The sequence below is a fragment of the Theobroma cacao genome, chromosome 1 (genome assembly GCF_053813885.1).
Source record: "Theobroma cacao isolate CCN51 chromosome 1, ASM5381388v1, whole genome shotgun sequence".
Classification (NCBI taxonomy): domain Eukaryota; kingdom Viridiplantae; phylum Streptophyta; class Magnoliopsida; order Malvales; family Malvaceae; genus Theobroma; species Theobroma cacao.
In genome coordinates, this window is record NC_142639.1 from 33,838,096 (window position 1) to 33,857,549 (window position 19,454).

The 19,454-nt window shown below is 35.2% G+C and overlaps 1 protein-coding gene and 1 non-coding gene across 3 annotated transcripts; both read right to left on the reverse strand.

Moving 5' to 3' along the window:
- Nucleotides 1-8,198: 8,198 nt before the first annotated feature.
- Nucleotides 8,199-10,933, reverse strand: LOC18613212 (uncharacterized). 2 transcript variants are annotated; one of them, XM_088803023.1, is made up of 3 exons: nucleotides 10,671-10,932; nucleotides 8,442-9,806; nucleotides 8,199-8,309 (listed from the first exon to the last, which is right to left on the reverse strand). In XM_088803023.1, exons 1-2 carry the CDS (start codon nucleotides 10,753-10,755, stop codon nucleotides 8,890-8,892), a joined length of 1,002 nt encoding a protein of 333 aa, XP_088659149.1. In that variant the 5' UTR covers nucleotides 10,756-10,932; the 3' UTR covers nucleotides 8,199-8,309; nucleotides 8,442-8,889. The 2 variants fall into 2 exon arrangements, with proteins under 2 accessions (XP_088659149.1, XP_017969777.2); XM_018114288.2 differs by having other exon boundaries at nucleotides 8,442-10,933.
- Nucleotides 10,934-16,348: 5,415 nt separating this feature from the next.
- LOC148764757 (small nucleolar RNA R71) lies at nucleotides 16,349-16,455 on the reverse strand. The gene has a single exon (XR_016024316.1). It is a non-coding gene; the product is annotated as a small nucleolar RNA R71 (small nucleolar RNA).
- Nucleotides 16,456-19,454: the final 2,999 nt, after the last annotated feature.

A 19,454-nucleotide genomic window follows, 5' to 3' on the forward strand; every position in this document is an offset into this window, starting at 1 on the left:
ATGCTCAATTTCGAATTTGACTGGTACGGATGCTTTATGGAAATCTTATTGATTATAAAGCTCAACTACAAAAAATATACAGAACGACAACAGTTTTTTGAGTAGAACATGCTTGAAATGTGGAAACAGAATGCTATTCCAAAAGATGGTTTGACTTTAAGGCTGGTTTTGGATAGTATGGGATGCATGTTATGTTTAATCTGCATAGGGGTGATGATTCCCTTTGCTTTCGAGTTTAATTGATTGGTGATAGATTTAATTAATCCACTGATTTTTGGAAGCTAATAAATTGAGAACTTTATTCTGCCAGCATTTTTCAAAACAACAAAGGGGCCCCGAAAGGACTCCAAAATTTTCCACTAGAGACTAAAAATCATCGTGCAAGTTTTTCTTCACAAAATGCAGATTTCTGGGCCAAGCAGGATTTGGCCGTATTACGGTGCTGTCCCTAGCAGATTCTTCAACTTTTCTTGATGTTATGTCTTATGGTGGAAATCCACACTGACTAATGTCCACAGAGGTGTGATAACACAGAGTTCCTTAGCTGGATCTCATAATTGTTTAACTCGGATTGCTTTGCTTTCTTATCTGATACATCCCATCCTTATGGTAGTTCAGAATTCATTTTGATGTTCCACTGTAAATAATTAATCAAGTGTGCCTAATAGTCTGCACCCAAGACATGTTTTCTGCCAAAATGTTTTAAATCAGCGGATTCAGTTTAAACACTATCATATCTTTAGTACGTCAATAAATTTGAAACAGCAACACACCGCCTTTGACAATGATGCTTCACAATTATTTGCAGTTAAAATCCATCTTCTTTCATAGGTCACTTGTATAGGCCTTTGCCTTATTGGGATCATAAACCTTTTATTCGGGGCTGCATTTTGGGATTAGAAGATAAAAGGAAGCTTTTGTTTCCACTGATTCCTCACAGAAAAAGAAGGTGGTAAAAGAGCTGCCTTTTTCCTTTTCTAAGTGTAGCTACCTTTGGACTGGAAAAGAAAAAAAAATACAAAGTCATTTCTACTAACATTCATGGAATTTACAGTATCGATGACATTAAATAAAGCTGGCTCTTTCATGTATCCTCCATGTATGCAATCTTGGATGTGTCGGGCAATTCTACTGAATTCTCTTTTGGCTACAAGAGAAAACACCTGCAAATTGATGTATCAGTCGAGCATGTTTTGAAATTTACATATAAGATTCACTGTCTTCAGATTTCATGAGAGCAATGGTTTTGGAGCCATTTGACTACGCATTTTAGAGCGATATTTTTGCTTGCTAGCTACTTCACCTTAGTCCATGCATGCAATCATAAGCTAAAGCTTCAATAACAGATGTATAACAGCGGGCTAGTACCAACAAAAAGTAGAGTTTATCATGATAGTCGGCCATGTCTACTGAATTTTAGTCCTTTACAGTGACTGGATAAGGGCATAAAGCTGTTTGCATCTGGTAAGCTGTAGATTAGGAGAGGGAAATTTACAACTGCAATTTAATATGACATTTACCACCATGTACTTTCCTACCTTTATGGGAAGGAATAAAAAGGGTGGGAGATTCTGCCCTTCATTTCCTTTGCTCTGATCATTAATTATTAATAAATTGTAACTTGTCTCCTATTTATCAATAGGAGCAAATGGTAACTGTTTAAATGATCTGTAGACTGATAATAATATAGAAGATGCCTTCATTCTTTTCAATTAATCCCTGAATCTGCACATGCAATTGAGGTAAGGCCAGGATACACAACATAAGAAGAAGCACACCGTTTTCTACATATTGAAAGAAAATATTACTAAATCCCTCCTTGTTCTTGGAATCATTGAGGTATAACAGGTATTCTGCTGACGAAAATTCACTGTTCTTCTTATTCCCAATAGGTTACTACTTTGTTTCCAACAAATTCAAGCTGTCGGTTGAAAACACAGGGGTGATCTTTCCTTTTTGCTTTATAAAAAGCAACTTTACTGGTTAATTCAAACATCGTGCTTATGATTTTTTTTTTCTTTTTCTTTTCTTTTCTTAGTCTACATATTTATCAAAAATTCATGCTTACAGAGAGCAAAGGAAATGGAAATATTTCATTAATTAAGCTTTGGTGACTTTGTATTCCACTTTTCTTTTGTCCATTTCCCTTTCTTCTTTTAATTCTGATGGTCCTATATTGTAGCTTTAATAGCCAATCTGTGCTAAGCTTGGGATTTAAGCTTGGCATCACACAAGCTGCATATGCCATCATTTTGGTGAAGGTTCTCCACCTTCCACCATCCCTTTCCCTTAGTGGCAAGCAAAAGACATATCCTTTACTTGAGACCTGAGAATAAACACAAGGTCAATGCCCTTAACAAGTAACAGTACTATCTGAGATTAATCAACTCCACCAATTAAGGCTTCATCACACTATGTTTTCTGAGACAATTTTCGCCAAAAAGAGCAGATAAACTAAAATCTACAAACAGAAACACTGTGGCCTGATTTGTTATGGATCTAATAAGATTTCTAACTTTATTTGCTGCTAAAAATCAAATATATTGACAGTGAAAGTTTTACTCATTGCTCTTGATCAATAAATGAGACCTTTTCCAACCATATTTTAATCAACCAGCTAGATCATTTTTTGACATTTATTAACCAGCAGCAGCTGCTATGGAAAATTCTTTACTGAAAAGCAAGCAGTTGACACTAAACTAATGCCGGTGCCAAAATCCTAATTTAGAGGCTAAAAGTGGCTGCTTTGAGTTGACCTCAAAATCATTAATAGAATAGCAACAGTTGGCTTGGATAAGAAAACATTTGCTACATACATACATATATATATATATGTGTCCAAGAGGCAAAGTCATCTTTAACTTGTTGGACGAGAAATTAAACAGATTCTTTGTTTGGCTTTTTACTGGAAGCTAATTTATTTTTTATATGCTGATAAATCTTAACTACCTCCCCCTATGTGTGAAAAGCAGGGTTAGGGTAGTGTAGAAAGTGGACTCCATGTCATGTGACCCATCAAAGAATCTCTCCTGATCACTACGTATAAAAGGACCCCATGGAAAAAATAATGCATGGCAAAATCAAAACACTAATCCCATCTTCTTCTTCTCTCTCTCTCTCTCTCTTTTTCCTCTCTATCTGTCTCTAAAAACTTTGCCATGATTCTCTACCTCTCTGCTTCTTGCCCCTTTCTTTTCTCTTGCTCGTCTATAACATCAACTGTTGAGGGGAATGTTGTCTGGTTCGAAGTCATTCATATGAATCTTAAATGTCTTCTGAATGATTTCGGACCAGGCTTCATTCCCCCCAACTTGTTTTAATAGCTATATATTCGCTCAGCTTAACCGTATCAAGGATCAAAGCATATGCATATAGGCTCATTTGATGCAAATACAGAACGAAGAGTTTGAATCCAGAAATATTAAGCCAATGGATCAGACAAGCCAAAATTTGGCAACCTGGAATTGGAAACAGGTAAATTTGAAGGTAGAATTTCATATCCTCTTTTTATGGTTTTTTTCCTCCCTTGTCATAAACTGTTGAGTCAATGTGAACAGATTACTGCAAAAATTCGGTCTTCGTCAATCTCTTTGGTTTGTTTATTTTTTTGGGATTTGGAGTGTTGATTGTGGGATGTGGACTTCGCTTGCAGAGACTTGCAAAGAATATAAGTTACTAGAACTTTGTGTGCGGTCCCTTTAGTTTTATGTATGTGTGATGGAGAAAGAGAGAAAAAGGGAACTTTAAATTTGCCTCATTTTTTCCCTTCAGAATTCAACAAAACAACTTCTTTGTACTTGCCAAACTATATCTACCTGGTGGGGCAGATACATTAACTCTTGGTGTGTCAAATGAACATGAAAAAAAAAACCAAAACTTTTCCATGTGAAGCTCATAATTCTGTGGGTCAGATCTGCCCGGCTGGGGTTGTCAAAATGTTGAGCGACTGTAGCTACGTGGCTGCAGCTACTGAGTGTTTGAGTGTTTGTCAGAAGGCAAAAAAAAGAATTGCAGGAGGTTCATCTTATCTCCTTGAGCTGAAGAGAAGACGCACTTGCAGTTTGTAAAAGATGAGGTGAAGACAATATCAAAGGTTTGTTAGTGATATCATGTTTTTCGTAAGTTAGGATTCTCATGTTGAAAATAAGGTTGAAAAACTGGAACCAAAGTACTTCCTTTGTAGGATTTGATAGGACTTGAGAGATGGAGATTGGAGATCAAAGATTACAAAGTGAAAAAAAGGGAGGGGAGCCACCATAGGGCCTTGTCTGCTTATGTGTTTCCCATGTTGTGATAACTTTTTCCATGCACCAAAGGAGGGCTACATCCCCTTACTGCCTAGGGCTCTAAAGTCATGCACTACATGTTATAACAGTGAAAATCTATCTCTTTTCTCCTTTTTCCTTTTCCCCTTCTGTTATTGTTCTTCATGTTAGATTATGTCCCCATCTACATGTCATCTTATAATTAATTAAATTTACGTTTACTTTCTGTTGTTTCGTGTACCTTGATCACGCATCCATTGCCACTAGTCGCATATACACTGCAGCACTGTATGAATTCCATATTGCAGATTTGGGCAGGTGCTAGGAGCTTGGCCCCTAGTTGTCGTCAATTCTCTGCTAATCCTTTTTAATGTTTGGGGGGTGCCACAGTCCACAGGTGATCTCTGTTGGATTAAATTAAGAATGTAACCACTGTTTTCATACACGTTATTCAACGATCAGTTATATATTACTCTATTTCTTAATGAAGTTAAGGTTCTCGGGTCTAAATCAAATTAGCCCCAGCAAATTAAGGGACTGCTTTGACAAAATCTTGTAATCATTGCTCTTCCTCAAATATATATTTCAGCTCCTTTTTCTTTCAATGAATTGCCATGTGTAATCTTGTTATGATTGTATGCTTCACGATTAGGGCGCCTTCTAATAATTATTACAGCTAGGGAGTCAACGGAACGGTTGAAATTAAGAGCAAGTTATAGTGTGCTGTAAACTATTAAAAGCAATAAGAGACAACGATATGCGGCTTCCTATAACATCATTCGATAAAGATAAACTGCATGTCTTTTCGAAAGTTTCATTGCTTTCTATGCAAATGCTGACACTAGTCTTCCGATCCGTATCTTTGGATGAAGCAGGTGCATGCTATCCACCTGTTCATGAGCCAGGTTCAGTGCTGCAGGTAGACTTGAACGTTTTGATGTTTATGGTATAACATGCCTTTTTGCAGCAGCTCATCCTTCAAAACACGCTTACCAATTCATGTCCTGGTTGGTTCAAAGGCGTGTGAATACAAGACTTGCATTCTAGAAGTGCCTAAATGTGTAACATCCTCCAAGTCTTTAGACAAGTATAAAGAGAAAAAGAAAAAGGAACATATACTAGTATTATAAAGCTACATATGACAAGGCCATTTCCTTAAGTGAGAATTGGCTTAGATAAAGTCTTCCTTACATCCTAGAAGCAATACAAAGGTTCTCATATAATTTTATTAACTTTTTGACTTGCTCACCAATGATACTTGGAAAAGCATTCCACATGAAATATAAAACTCCATTCAAAAGACAGATTTTGTTGGGCATCACAATCACAAGGCATTGCTATATGAGAAAACTAGCTAGACTGACCTAATTAAGTTGTTCCCAATATAAGTTAACGAAGAATCACATGGTCTGCATGATTGATTATGCAACTGTAATTTCCTGTGAAAACTGTGATCTCCTTTTATCATTTAGTTCTGCCTAACCAAATGTAAGCTAGCTTAGCTGCTGAAAGCAAGACCCATGAGAGGAGAGGGAGAGAGAAATATTTATGATGAAGTGAAGGATCTTGTCAATAAGTTGGTGATGATCAAGGGGAGACATCATAATTCATAAAGGTCCATCTGATGGATCACAAAAGGACAGTTTGTCATATATGTTGGACATTCAACTTCTCCAGCTGGTATTAAAAGATGCCTAACAGAAGAAATCTGCTAAGAGAAAAAGCCACAAGCCATGTTGCCCACATAACTGCTCTCCTTATTAATATGTAAATCCCTCTTTATCACATATAGCTTCCCCTGAATTCGAAAGACAGCATAGATCGGGGAGAGGGGAAATTTGACAGGCTGCGTATCCCTCTTCCTGTTTTCTACATTTGGTGATGGCTCACATATAGCTCACTTACAATTTGGGAATCAAAAACAAGCATTGATTGAGCTAGTAATTAGCTAGAGACTCTAAAAATTAATTGGACCCAAAAAAGATGTTAAACTTACGATTGGACTTAAGGAATAAGTTTAGAGGGCACAAATACCCAACAGTGCACCCCCTCCATTATGAACAGCGTGCAACAATACACATATAGACCTACTTTAACTACGAGCCGAGCCAACTTCAGATGGCAACAGGCACAAACCTTTGATGAATTTGACAGGTTTGAGAGCAGCCAGGGGGTGTGCCTCTCCAGTTGTGGGTCCCTGACCCCATGGCATCTGATGACTTGATAAATTTGCACAAGTACTATTTATTGTAGTGTCATTATTAGGAGGACAATTGCTGAATGACACAAAAAAAAAAGGTTTGTAAATGATTTGGATCCAAACTTCATTGAAGAGAGAGTGGGGAAATGCAGAGAGAAATGTAGGTAGTTAGGTAAGGTAGGTTTTAGCCTTTAGATTCTTTTGAAGATTTTGTCCCAGTGTCTTTTTTTGTAGCCTAATTCCATCCAAATCTGTGAGAATAGTTCTCTCTACTCTCCCTACTTAACATTGTCAAGAAGAATGTACCAACTACGAACACAAAGCGCAATCATTGAACTTTTACGACATTTTGGTATAGAAACAGTTTTCATTACAAGATTCCAAATTTACCTGCATTATTCTTTCATTTTTTTGCCCAAATTTTGCATGTGCTTCTCCCTACACAGTCAGACTCTCTCTCTTTCTTCTTTTTCTTTTGTTCTCTTTCACTCCATCTACTAAACTGTTTAGCAACAGATATTGGACTTCACTTGATATATAATTGATAATTGATCAAATAGAGTTATGCTTAGCAGCTCTAGATTTTTCTTAGGATCAATGGCCTCCAGCTTTTTCTTCATCTTGTTCATCAGTAAAAAATACATTTTTCTTGCCTCTGCCTTTTTCAGCTTCTCGAGCTACAAATATGCCAATAAGGTGGCTGGCTGTGACATGGAGAGCTTGAGGGAAGCGGTATAAAAGAGCGTGCCTTGTCGCTAATACTCCATTGCAGAGCACTGCTTCCAAGTTGAAATCATTGAAGAAAAATGGAATCTAGCGGTGTGCGTTTTTTCCCCCATTAATAAGCTCAGCCAAGGGGACCCCTGCTTGTTAACAAAGCTGATTTCCTATAAACATTCATTTTTTGGAGGTTCTGTACCGCATAATTAGTGCAGGCATGGCTCATGTACAGTTGCGAACAAAAAAGCTTATCCTGTTCATACACCAGATAGCTGTCCAACTTAATCAAAGCCAACTGCTACAGAGCTCCTCTTAATAGCTCGCACGGTTTGTTGAATCATCAAAATGAGAATGGCAGTTGTGACCAAAATCAACAGCATGTACGGGATCTCTTGAAAAAGACTCAGTTGTGAACTGCATCAATTATTTTCTATATAACAAGACATGCTTGCAGTGTGTTGTTTTCTAAAAACGTATACAAGCATTACAGAAATTCACAAAAACTCTTACAGCCTTCACCACTCTATCAATTATCCAAGCATTACATAGTAATTAAGTTGGGCAGATACATCCACCAGAAGAAGAAGTTCCATGCCTCCTGGACATTCTGGATCAAGGGCTTTTCCAGAGAGCTCCTAAGTTTCTCAACAATATGGCAAGCCTTTTTATTGAACTTGTTCTGATCTGAACCTGAACCAGGATAATTGAAGCTTGATTGCAGGCTTATATACTTAACCTAAATATCATAACCTAAGTACCTGAACAAATTTCTGTAAGTTGTCAGACAAATATTAGTTTCTCAGCTGAGTTCGCAAGCGCCTACTCCACAACATGCACCTGTCATCAAAATAAACTGTTAGCAAGTAATCTCATCCCACTTCTAGAACTAATCTAAGCTTCTATCATTTTGAATGTTTGCTCACAAACAATCACATTATTCCCACCGTGAGAAGAACATAGTTTACATATTGCAACACAGAAAATAAAAACCAAGTGATGTAAGTTCTCACATATATTCCAACTTTTGACTTATATCTATTTCCATAAGAACTTTTCCGCTGAAATACATCTGGAAAATTCCAAGCAATCAATAGCCCAGCATATATGGCCGACGACTAAACAGCCTGGATTTGAGAGCATATACCAAATAGAAGATTAACACTGAAGCACTGATGTTAGAATGTGACTATGTCCGTACCTTTTGACTCAAATGAAAAGTGATGCAATAATGTGTGTAAATCATAATAATCACTCACAAGGAAAATAAGTACAGGACATGTAGTGATTGGGAGCACATCTTAAGTCTGTTCCTGTTAGAGAACAATTTTCATTCCAAGGAGCAGTGGCATTTCAGCTTACTGAACCTGATTGTAACTATAGACCCACAGCTTTCTTTTTGGCCAAGAGAGCCACAGCTTTAATATGTCTGCCGATGCAAACTGACCTCACTCATATCTGTCTATAAAGAAATAGAAGCTGGAGCCTCATAATGCACCATAGCCACAAATTTTGCAATCCAAATCCCTGCTTTTACTCCTTTGAAGAAGCTAACCTGACAGCACAGATGGTTTTGCACAGACTAGGACACAAGGGGCAAGCCATCACATTTTGAAACCTCCACTTATGTTAAGCTTCTGGGGAAGTTCTGTCCATTTAAGGATTTTGACTGACACTAAAGCACACAATGCTATTTTCAGTTTGCCATCATTTAGGCTCTTGGACAGGAAATGTTGGTAGCAATTTCAGAGTTTCATGATAAGCTTCATCCTTTGAGAGTAAATCTACAACTGCAGAGATAGTTGATGCATCAGGTGACAACTTTTTCTCCACCATTTTCTGAAGAAGTTCGACCATTTTTTGGGTCTCATTATTCTGGGAGAAACCATGCATGAGTGTATTAAATGTGACTACATTTGGAGAACAACCTTTTTCCTCCATTTCAATTAACAAATCATTTGCTTTTTCCAATTGCCCTTCCTTACAAAGCCCATGGATCATGATAGAAAAAGTCACAACAGTTGGTTCCAGGCCTTTGTTAGGCAATCCATAAAATAGCTCCCAAGCAGTTTGAAGCTTCCCTGTTTTACACAGCCCATCAATAAGGGAGTTAAACATTTCAATGCTAAATTTGAACTTGCAATTTTCTAACTTATGAAACAGTTCCAGTGCCTCTGAGACACAACCATTTTTGCAAAGTCCATCCACGAAGGTATTATAGGTGCAAGAATTGAGTGTGATGTTATCGACCTGCAGCTTACCAAACAGTTCTCGTGCTTCTTCAACCTTGCCTGCCTGGAAAAAACCAGTCAATAAGGTGTTATAAGTGATAACCGTTGGCCTAATCCTCTTGCATATCATTTCCATATAAAGACTCATAGCTTCATCAACCTTCCAGTTTTTGCAATAACCATTGATCATTATATTGTAGCTAATAGCATTTTGTCTGTTCTCCTTACTCTGCATGGAAACAAACAGATCCCTTGCAACATTAAGCTTACCAGCCAAGCAGTACCCATCCATCAATGTGTTATATGTGAATATATCAGGATCTACTCCTCTCTGAATCATCAAATCCAATAATCCATTTGCTTCTTCCAATTTCTCCACCTTGCAGAGAGCATCTATTAAAACATTGAAAGTGACCACATTAGGCTGCACTCCTTGATCTACCATCTCAACAAACAGACCTTTAGCCTCCTCCAAATCACCCATGCAACAAAAACCATGAAGTAGAGAGCTATAAACAACCACATCAGGATGAATTCCCTTACCCTTCATTTCCAAAAAAATTTCCCTTGCCTTTTCTAACATACCCTCCTTACATAGGCAATCAATAATACTACCATAAATAACAACATTAGGCTCCAAGACCCCATTTCCTCTAACCATTTCCTCATATAACCTAAGTGCAACACTCGTATTTCCCATTCGACACAGACCATTAATCAAAGTCCCATAACTAACAATACTAGGCTGACAACCAAATACAACCATTTTCCTAAACAGTCTAGTTGCTTCACAAATCTTATTCTCCATACATAACCCTTTAACCAAAGATGTAAAAGTTACAGTATTTGGTCTATAACCCCACCTATAAACTCTCCCTAAAACGGCGAAACCAAAACTAACTCGACTCATATGACATAAACAATTAAGCAAAATATTCAAGGTAATAAAATCAGGTGAAATCCCAATTGATCCCAATTTCTTGTAAAGCACAACCACGTGATTATGCTGCTTAATCTTAACAAGGGCACCTAACAACAGATTAAATGATGACATTGGAGGAAAAGGTTTCATTTGGGTCATTTCATCAAAAAAATTCAATGCTTCATCGAGAGTAATGGTGCCTGACTTACAGCTTGTTTTGAGAAATTTGTTAAGTGGGTCTTGGCTTTCAACAGTTTCTTTGTTGGGGTTTGAAGATTTGGGATTGTTAGAAAATATGGGATTTTTCGGGTGAGTGAAGAGAGATGAGAGTTTACCTTTTGGAGTAGATTTTGAGGAGGAAGAGGATAAGGCAGCTCCATTAGCGGCTGAAGCAAAGCGGAGCGCCGTTTTGGAGACCATTTTTTCAGGGTTTTGGTGGTTTTGTTTGTTGCAGAGGTAATAACCCCGGCAGATTGCAACCGCCGATGCTCGTGTAATAACAGCAACTCAAAACTAATGGAAATGGATCTTAGTTTTCTCGGGTCCATGGGCCATGGCTCAACGAGGGGAAAACTGGACTTGAACAATTGGACAAGAAAAGAAGGGGAAAATATTGGACGAAACAAAAAGGAAAAAGGTCGTGACTATTGGGAAAAAAAATTAAGGTGTAATTTGATATTTTCTCACATAACATTTTGATTTTTTTTTTCAAATGAAACTTGTACTTTACAAATGTTTTCACAAAATCAATGGTGTTAAATTTTTAATAAAAAATATAAAATCTTTATATGTAAAAATCTTATATTTTGCACGTAATTCTAAATTACTATATCCTTTTTCACATTAGATTCTATGCAAGAAATCCATCAAAAAAATTCTCTAAAAAGATGAATGTTGGTCATCACTTTCGTCAAAATTTTTAGCTATATATATATATATTTGGCCTTAACCATTTCAACTTAAATGACCATATATTCCGCTTGTCTTCGCCTGCTCAATGAACAAAGTATCCCATTAGCCTTAACCATTCTTTTTCAAACTTATTTTTCGTTATTCATTTTTAGTGTGTAATGAAGTACTTTATATCATATTTAAGTTGAAGTTGAGTAAAAAATTAATTTGATCAAATTGTTCAATGTGAGGATCACATCAATATAATAAGAGTAACTTAAGCCCCGTGTTCTGTGGTTAAAATAAAATATTATCAGTTGCGATTGATTGAGTCGAAAGTGTAAAGCTCATTTGCAAGCTCCATGGCTGGAAAGAAAAGCCAAGTGTGGTGTTTTTGTGGACTCGTGGCTTCAATATCTTTGGTTTCTAGATTTTGCTAAACTAATCACTTGTGTTTGCACACCAAAAAGTTGCAAATATGATGCAAACATATAGCTGCCAGAAATTCTCACAAAATTATTTTGGTTTGAATTCAAAAAAGAAAACACTTTAATTTTTTGTTTGGACGGTGAGAAAGTGAGGAGAGAAAGGAAAAGAAAAAAACCCAATCAAATGTACAATTTTTTTAATTAAACAATAAAAAAAAGATTAAAACACAAAGGTTTTATTATCATTTGATAAAAAACTAACTGAAAATTTAACACTATTTCTACTTTTCAAAAAATAAATAAAACACAGTTTTATATGAGAAAAAAATAACCGCAATGTGCTATTTGAGAAAAGATCATATCACAAAGAGTCTATGTAAAGTTTACCCAAAAAAGTATTTGTTAGAATTTTCTAGCATGTGGGCTTTTATTAATTGGTAATTTTGGTTTGATAAAATAGACTAATAGTTTAGTCCTGTTGTGAGACAAGCATGAGCGCTCAATTAATATTAAAGTGATTAGTTAATGATGGGCTTTACAAGTCTAATTGGGTTAGTGTGATTTGGTGATCGTGTAGGCCTTTGCCCAATACGCCTTTAATGGGGTAGCTTGTACAAGGGTTTTGTTTATATATATATATATATATGGCTCGGTCTCTTTTTCCCTTTTAACCTAACGGTATCTGCCCATTGCAAGCCATCACAAACAATAGAGAAGTGCGAAGAGGAAGATCTAACCTTAATTAGGAATTCTTTATTTTTCTGCTACGAACAATGGCTACCTCTATGAATCAAACAAGTACACAATAAATAGTTGATGCATTTGGTGTTCTAATATTCACACATAAATCTAGGATTCAACTTACATATAATATCAGAATAACTTGTGTGAAATTAGAACCCAACAAAATTTAAAAATTTAATGAATTTATTTTGTAAAATTGTATGTTAGGGCATACTTTTTTTTTTTATTGTCAGAAATCTATTTTCTGGTTATCGTTTCTGGATATATGGTTAGGGCTTTTCTTCCTTATAATGTATAAATTAATTCTATATAAACCTCCCTTTTTAACTCATGCCATAGAGATAAGAATTAGATAATAAGGTTTGGATTTAAACATAAAACCTAAAATCTAATCCTTGATTAATCACTTATATTATATGTTTTAATTTAAATTGGACTCTTAAAATCAACTTACATATGTTATAGAGTTGATATCTAAGTTTAATTGTATAAAATTTAAGTGTATTGAAACCAATTTTGAAGAAAACTTTTCAAAATTAATTTTCTTAATTAATTGATCTTGGTTTTGTATTTTTTGATGAGTTTTAATGCATGGGTATTATAAGACAAAGTCTTAATTGAGATTTATAAAAATCAATTTCATCAAAAATACTTAAAAAGCCAAAAATTAGCATAAAGACCCAAATGGGTTAAATTTGATCCAATTGGGTCACATTTGACCCAATTAAAAGCCAAGGAAATTAAAAAAAAAACCTATTGCGCAACGAAGCCCACTCTCAAGAGTGAAGTGTGAGGCGCATGGGGTCCATTAAGCCCATGATTTTCGAAATATTTTTTGCCAGTTCATCTCCATTTGCCCAACTTTACATATTGTACTATTTTTATGAATTTTTTAATACATGTTTAATATTTATTTATTTTTATGTGTATTTAATTAATTATTCTGAATATTTTTGATGAGATATTTCTAGAATGCATGTGATATGAAAATAATATGCATATGCTTGAGTTGAATGGCTATATATACTCTCCTTAGATTAGTCTCTAAATTTGTATACTCTCGAGTTGAAATTGTATACATAATTTAGAAAATAAATTGTATTTATTTTTAAAGTTCAAGACCCTAAGTTTTAATGCAACGAATACTATTTGGGACCAAATGAGATACACCTAGACTTAGTACCTTAGCAAGAATGGCCATTGCATACATTGGGTTGAGTATGCAAATTAAGAAATTTGGGTAAATAATTAATTCTCAATTTAAGAAATTTCTTTATTAATTGATGTAAGTGTTTGGCTACCAAAATAGCTCATTTACTAAAATTAATGGATTATTTTCTTAAGCAAAAGGTTACGGGATGCTTTTTTAAATTGCTTTATACAATTATCTGCCCAAATGGGGTTATTGTGTAGGGTAATTTAGAGTGAGACATGAAACATCATGATTGAGAGTAAATAGGTCTTTTTTTTTTATAATTAGAGGAGGGGGGATTCGAACCCTGCTCTTTAAGCAGGGGGATTATGCACCAACCAATGAGACAAATGCTCTGGTGTTTGAGAGTATATAGGTCTAGAAAGTCTGTCTGCCCAAAAGGGATAGGCTTTTCAAAAACTAAAATATTCTCATATTAGCTTTATGTAGAGAGTGAATATTAACATGTCATATTGTCTACCCAAAGGGGAGTTTGTGATGATGCACCTGAACTCTTCAGTTATTTTCTTTTAGCACATTTTGGACTATTGCTAATTATTTCATTATTGCCCAATTAACTAATAGTTGCATTTCTTGTCTTGAACAGTGACATTTATTGTGAATAATAATCAAGCTACTATTGAGACTTGATAATTCTATTTTATAGAATTATTTTATTCCAATTTTATTATTAAATATAAGCTAAGTCCTCAGTTTTTTATTATAATTTATTTATTTTTAGTTGTTTTTATAATTAGTTTATTTTTAAGTGAGTTATTTTAATTTTATATTATTCTTTTTAATTTGGTTTTTATTTATTAGTTTATATATTTTTTGTAGGAACTAAAAGAAATTGGGTTTAATTTTGGAAAGTGAGATGTTGAAAGCCCTGAAAGTCTACTTGTATATACTTTAGTGTTTTAGCCATAACTCAAGGTACAGAACTCTAAATGATGTGATTCTTAGACCATTGGAAAGCTAAGAGACAGAGCTACAACTTTTATGAAGATTATTTTACCCAGTTCGGCATCAAAAATAGAGAAAATTGTGTCAAAAAATGGCTAGATGTACTATGCTGGGAATGAAAATTTGTAAAGACTGACAATTGATTTTTGGGCCTTTCATTACACTTTTAAGCCCAATTAAACCCTAGGTCAATTTAAGGAAGTATAGGTTAAGTTATTAGTATAAATAGGATAGTTTGAAGAACATTAGAGACAACTTTTGGGATATTCAAGAAGCTAGGAGTTGAGGTTGAAACTTGGATATCAAGGTGGCAAATATTGTTTTGTTTTCTTTCTTGGCTTTTATTTTTTTCTTGTTACTCTCAATGGTTGAATTTATTATTAATATTATTTGTTTTTTCAATCATGAGTAGCTAATTTGTTTTCTAGGATTGCAATTGAACTCACATGTAATCTAAATTTTTAATCTTTTTCTTGCTTATCTTTAATGGGATTTGAGTTGTTTATTCCAATTTGTTCTTAATGCTTTTAATTGCTTGGCCACCAATTAAATTGATTTAGGAACCTAAACAAACTTGGAAAATGGAGTTTTAAGTATACTAAAATTAGGATAGCATATGATCATATTAATTGATTTGCGTATAGAATAAGGATATACCTATAGGTCATATGTAGCAAATTAGAGCCTGAACTTAATGAGTCTGTTTTAATTTCAATTGACATAAGGATATAGTATTTTGGTTAAAATAGATATTTTTATAAGATGAGTCGGGAGACCCTTCTAAATAATTTATGACTCTAGGTTAGCAATTCAACCCATTGAAATAAGTTAAGGAAGAGAGGTAAGATTTAGATGAAGTGTGAGGGATATTGTAATCTTAGGCTTGTTTGATTTGATATTTTCTCAAGTTATTCTTATTTTGATTTTTTCTGGTTAGTTTAAATTTTAGTTAATTAGTTTTAGTTAATCAATTAATTTTGGGTGTTTGGATAAGATTAATTTGTTCTAATTTTAGTATTTAGTAAAGTTTTAGATCAATTCTCTATGGGATCGATACTCTGCTTGCTAATATATTGTCTATTCGATATGTATACTTACGTAGTAGAATTTTAACTGACAAGTTTTTGGCGTTGTTGTCGGGAAATTGTTTCTAGAATTTTTACTAGTACTAATACCAAGCAATTTAGTGTTACTTCAAATTTTATTTTTCTTGTTTTAATATTAGATTTTGTTTGTTTGCAGATATCTTTGGTCATTGTATGCAAAGAAGAAACAACTTGAATCTTGTTCCTTTTGATCCTGAGATAGAAAGAACTTTCAGAAGGCGTCGAAGGGAGAATTTACAAGTTGTAGCTTTAAGTCAGACAATGGTTGAGGATAACAATAACAATGGCAATAATGCCATTAATCTAGTTCCCGAAGCAAATAGGACACTGCGAGATTATGCTGTTCCTCTTTTGCAAGGTTTGCACCAAAGCATTAGGAAACCTTCCATCAATGCAAATAATTTTGAAATTAAACCAGCTTACATTCAAATGATTCAATCTTCAGTCCAATTTGGTGGGTTACCTAGTGATGATCCTAATTCTCATTTAGTAAATTTCTTGAAAATTTGTGATACCTTTAAATACAATGGAGTAACTGATGATGCTATTAGATTGAGACTGTTTCCTTTTTTTCTGAGGGATAAAGCAAAGAGCTGGCTTAATTCACTGCCTAATGGTTCTATCACTACATGGGAAGACTTGGCACAAAAGTTTCTAGCAAAATTTTTTTCGCCTACCAAGACTACAAAGATGGGAACAATATCACCTCATTCACACAATTTAATGGTGAGTCCTTGTGTGAAGCTTGAGAGAGGTTTAGAGAACTACTGAGAAGATGTCCACATCATGGGATTCCTGATTGGTTGCAAGTTCAGATATTCTACAATGGGTTGGTTGGGTCAATAAAAACCACAATTGATGCTGCTGCTGGTGGGGCATTAATGAGTAAGAATGCTACAGATACTTATAATTTGTTGGAAGAGATGGCTTCAAATAATTATCAATGGCCTTCAGAAAGGTTGGGTCCGAGAAAAACTGTTAGAGCTTATGAAATTGATGCACTTGGTGCCTTAACTGCTAAAGTAGTTACAAAAGTGGTTGCACTATCTAAGAAGTTTGACACACTAGGAGTTCATGCCATTAAAAATTCATTTGTAGTTTGTGAGATGTGTGGAGATAGTCATTCAAGTGATCAATGTTCATGCAATTCTGCATCAGTCCAATTTGTGGGGAACTTCAACAGGCAGCAGAATAACCCTTATTCTAATTCATACAATCCTGGTTGAAAAAACCACCCAAACTTTTCATGGAACAATAATGCAGGGCCTTCCAATCCAAACCCCAACATGCCTCCTAGTTTTCAACAACAATCTAGAGCACCAATTCCTGAAAAGAAGTCCCAAGCGGAAGAACTTATCTTGCAATATATGTCCAAGACTGATGCCATAATTTAGAGCTATAGAGCCTCCTTGAGAAATCTTGAGACCCAAGTGGGATAGCTTGCAAACTCCATCAACAGTAGACCCCAAGGTGCCTTACCAAGTGATACATAAGTCAATCCCAAAAGTAAGGAACATTGTAATGCAATTACCCTTAGAAGTGGCAAGGAAGTTGAAGGGGTGAGTGGAAAATCTATTGAATCTTCAAAGGAGCATGTAGATGATGACAAGGCAATTGTTGAGAAAGAAGTTAAAGTGGAAAAGACAGATAATGGGCAAGCTAAAAATCAAGAGAATTCTGAAGCAAATTATCCTCCACCACCATTCCCACAAAGGTTGAAAAAACAAAAACTTGATAAATAGTTTGAGAAATTCCTCAATGTCTTCAAGAAGCTCCGCATAAATATCCTTTTTGCTGAAGCTTTGAAAAACATGCCAAGTTATGTTAAATTCTTGAAAGACATCTTAACCAAGAAGAGGAAATTGGAAGATTTTGAAATAGTGGCACTTACTGAGGAGTGTAGCGCACTAATTCAAAACAAGCTTCCACCTAAACTTAAGGATCTAGGGAGTTTTTCTATCCCTTATATTGTTGGTGGATTTAAATTTACTAAAGCTTTATGTGATTTGGGTGCAGGTGTTTCAATCATGCCTTTGTCAATTGCTAAAAAACTTGGACGTAATGAGATGCAACCTACCACAGTTTCTTTGCAATTAGCATATAGAACAATCAAGTACCCTATTGGGATTATTAAGGATGTATTGGTTAAAGTTGGGCATCTCTACATTCCGGTGGACTTCATTGTGCTTGAGATGGAAGAAGATCTGGAAATTCCTTTAATCTTTGGACGACCATTCTTGGCTACTGCAGGTATAATTATTGATGTGAGGGAAGGCAAGATAACTTTTAAAGTTGGAGAAAAAGTAGTTGAGTTTAATATTTTCAATGCAAATAAACATCCTAGCTCTACAAATTGTTGCTATGGAGTGGAGTTAATTGATGAAGGCAAAGGTGAACTTACAAGTGAGCAAGAATCAATCTTTGAGTCTAAGCCACCACCTCCACTTGTGAGATCTAAGCAGTCACCAACGGAGCATCCTCCACCACCATCTAATTGTTTTTTCGAGATTGGACAAGAAGTAATGATGCTTTCTCGATCATACTTCAAGCTTTTTCCATGGAAATGCAAAGAAAGATGGTGGGATCTTTTCAAAGTAATAAAGGTTTATCCTTATGGAATAATTGAGATTGATAGTGAGGATATGGGCACATTCATGGTTAATGGGCTAAGCCTCAGACCATGTTTCGAGGATAACAAACTGAAAAAAGGGGTACTATAGTCAAGCTAGTGACTATAAACGAGTGTTTCTTGGGAGGTAACCCAAGTTTTTAAACTTTACTTATTTTAACCTTTATTTTATTTAATTTTTTAGTTACAGTTTATTTCTTTTAAACTAATTTTTTTTATGTTTCCTTTTTGTAGGTAATTGGTTAAAAAATTCAAAAAAAAGAAAAAAAATTTAAAAAAAAGTCAGAGCCGCGGCCTTCAAAGTGGGAGCCGCAGCCTTGAAATGAGGCTACCACGTGGCTGAAACAGAATGTTTCAGTGTCGCGGCCGTCCGAGTGAGAGCCACAACGCTAAACAAAGAAAAAAAATAGAATAGTTGAGCCCCGCGGCGCTCAACTCTGAGAGCCGCGGTGCTCAAACCCGAAAAGTATCGCTTCGGGTGGAAAAAGTGAGGGTTGCGGCGCTGGGTCAGGGCCCAACCCCAACCCTTTAAAAACACTCCATTTTTTTTTCTTTTCTTCACCTTCTTTCATTCTTCTTCTTCTCCAATCGCCAACCCCACTCCCATTCTTCCTCCTCCTGCCAATCTCTTGCTTTCCTCTCTCTTTTTCACTCTAACTTTTTGCATATTATTTTTACTTGGATTTTTTTTTGAAATCTTGCACTCATTGCACACCTAAGGTAAGTACTCCTCCAAACACTTGGTTTTCAATTATTTTGTGTAGAAAAAGGATGAGGTTGGTGTTAATGGCAAATTTTATAATTTTTGCACCTTGAATGAGTCTATTGTGCATGTTTATTAATGGGTTTTTTCATACTTCCTCATGATTAATGCTTAGAGTGTCGAAAATTTTGAAGATTAGTGCCAATTTCTATTACCCTTATAATGGATTCATGGACTTTTTGTTTACTACATATATAATTGATGAATGCTTTGTTGTTGAGAGTAGATGATGGGTGGTGACGATGCGGAGGACATGTAGACTGCAGCTTCGGAGTTAGAGGAGTATCTTTGTCCTTTCTCTTTTATTTTCTTTTATCACATTGAGGACAATGTTTGTTCCAAGTTTGGAGAAAGTGGTTTAGAATTTGTTAGTTTATTTTTTTAGTTAGCTTTATTTTAA

Bases quoted from the DNA above. Each gene is read 5' to 3' on its own strand.
- LOC18613212 (XM_018114288.2), bottom strand. From the start codon at position 10,755: ATGGTCTCCAAAACGGCGCTCCGCTTTGCTTCAGCCGCTAATGGAGCT.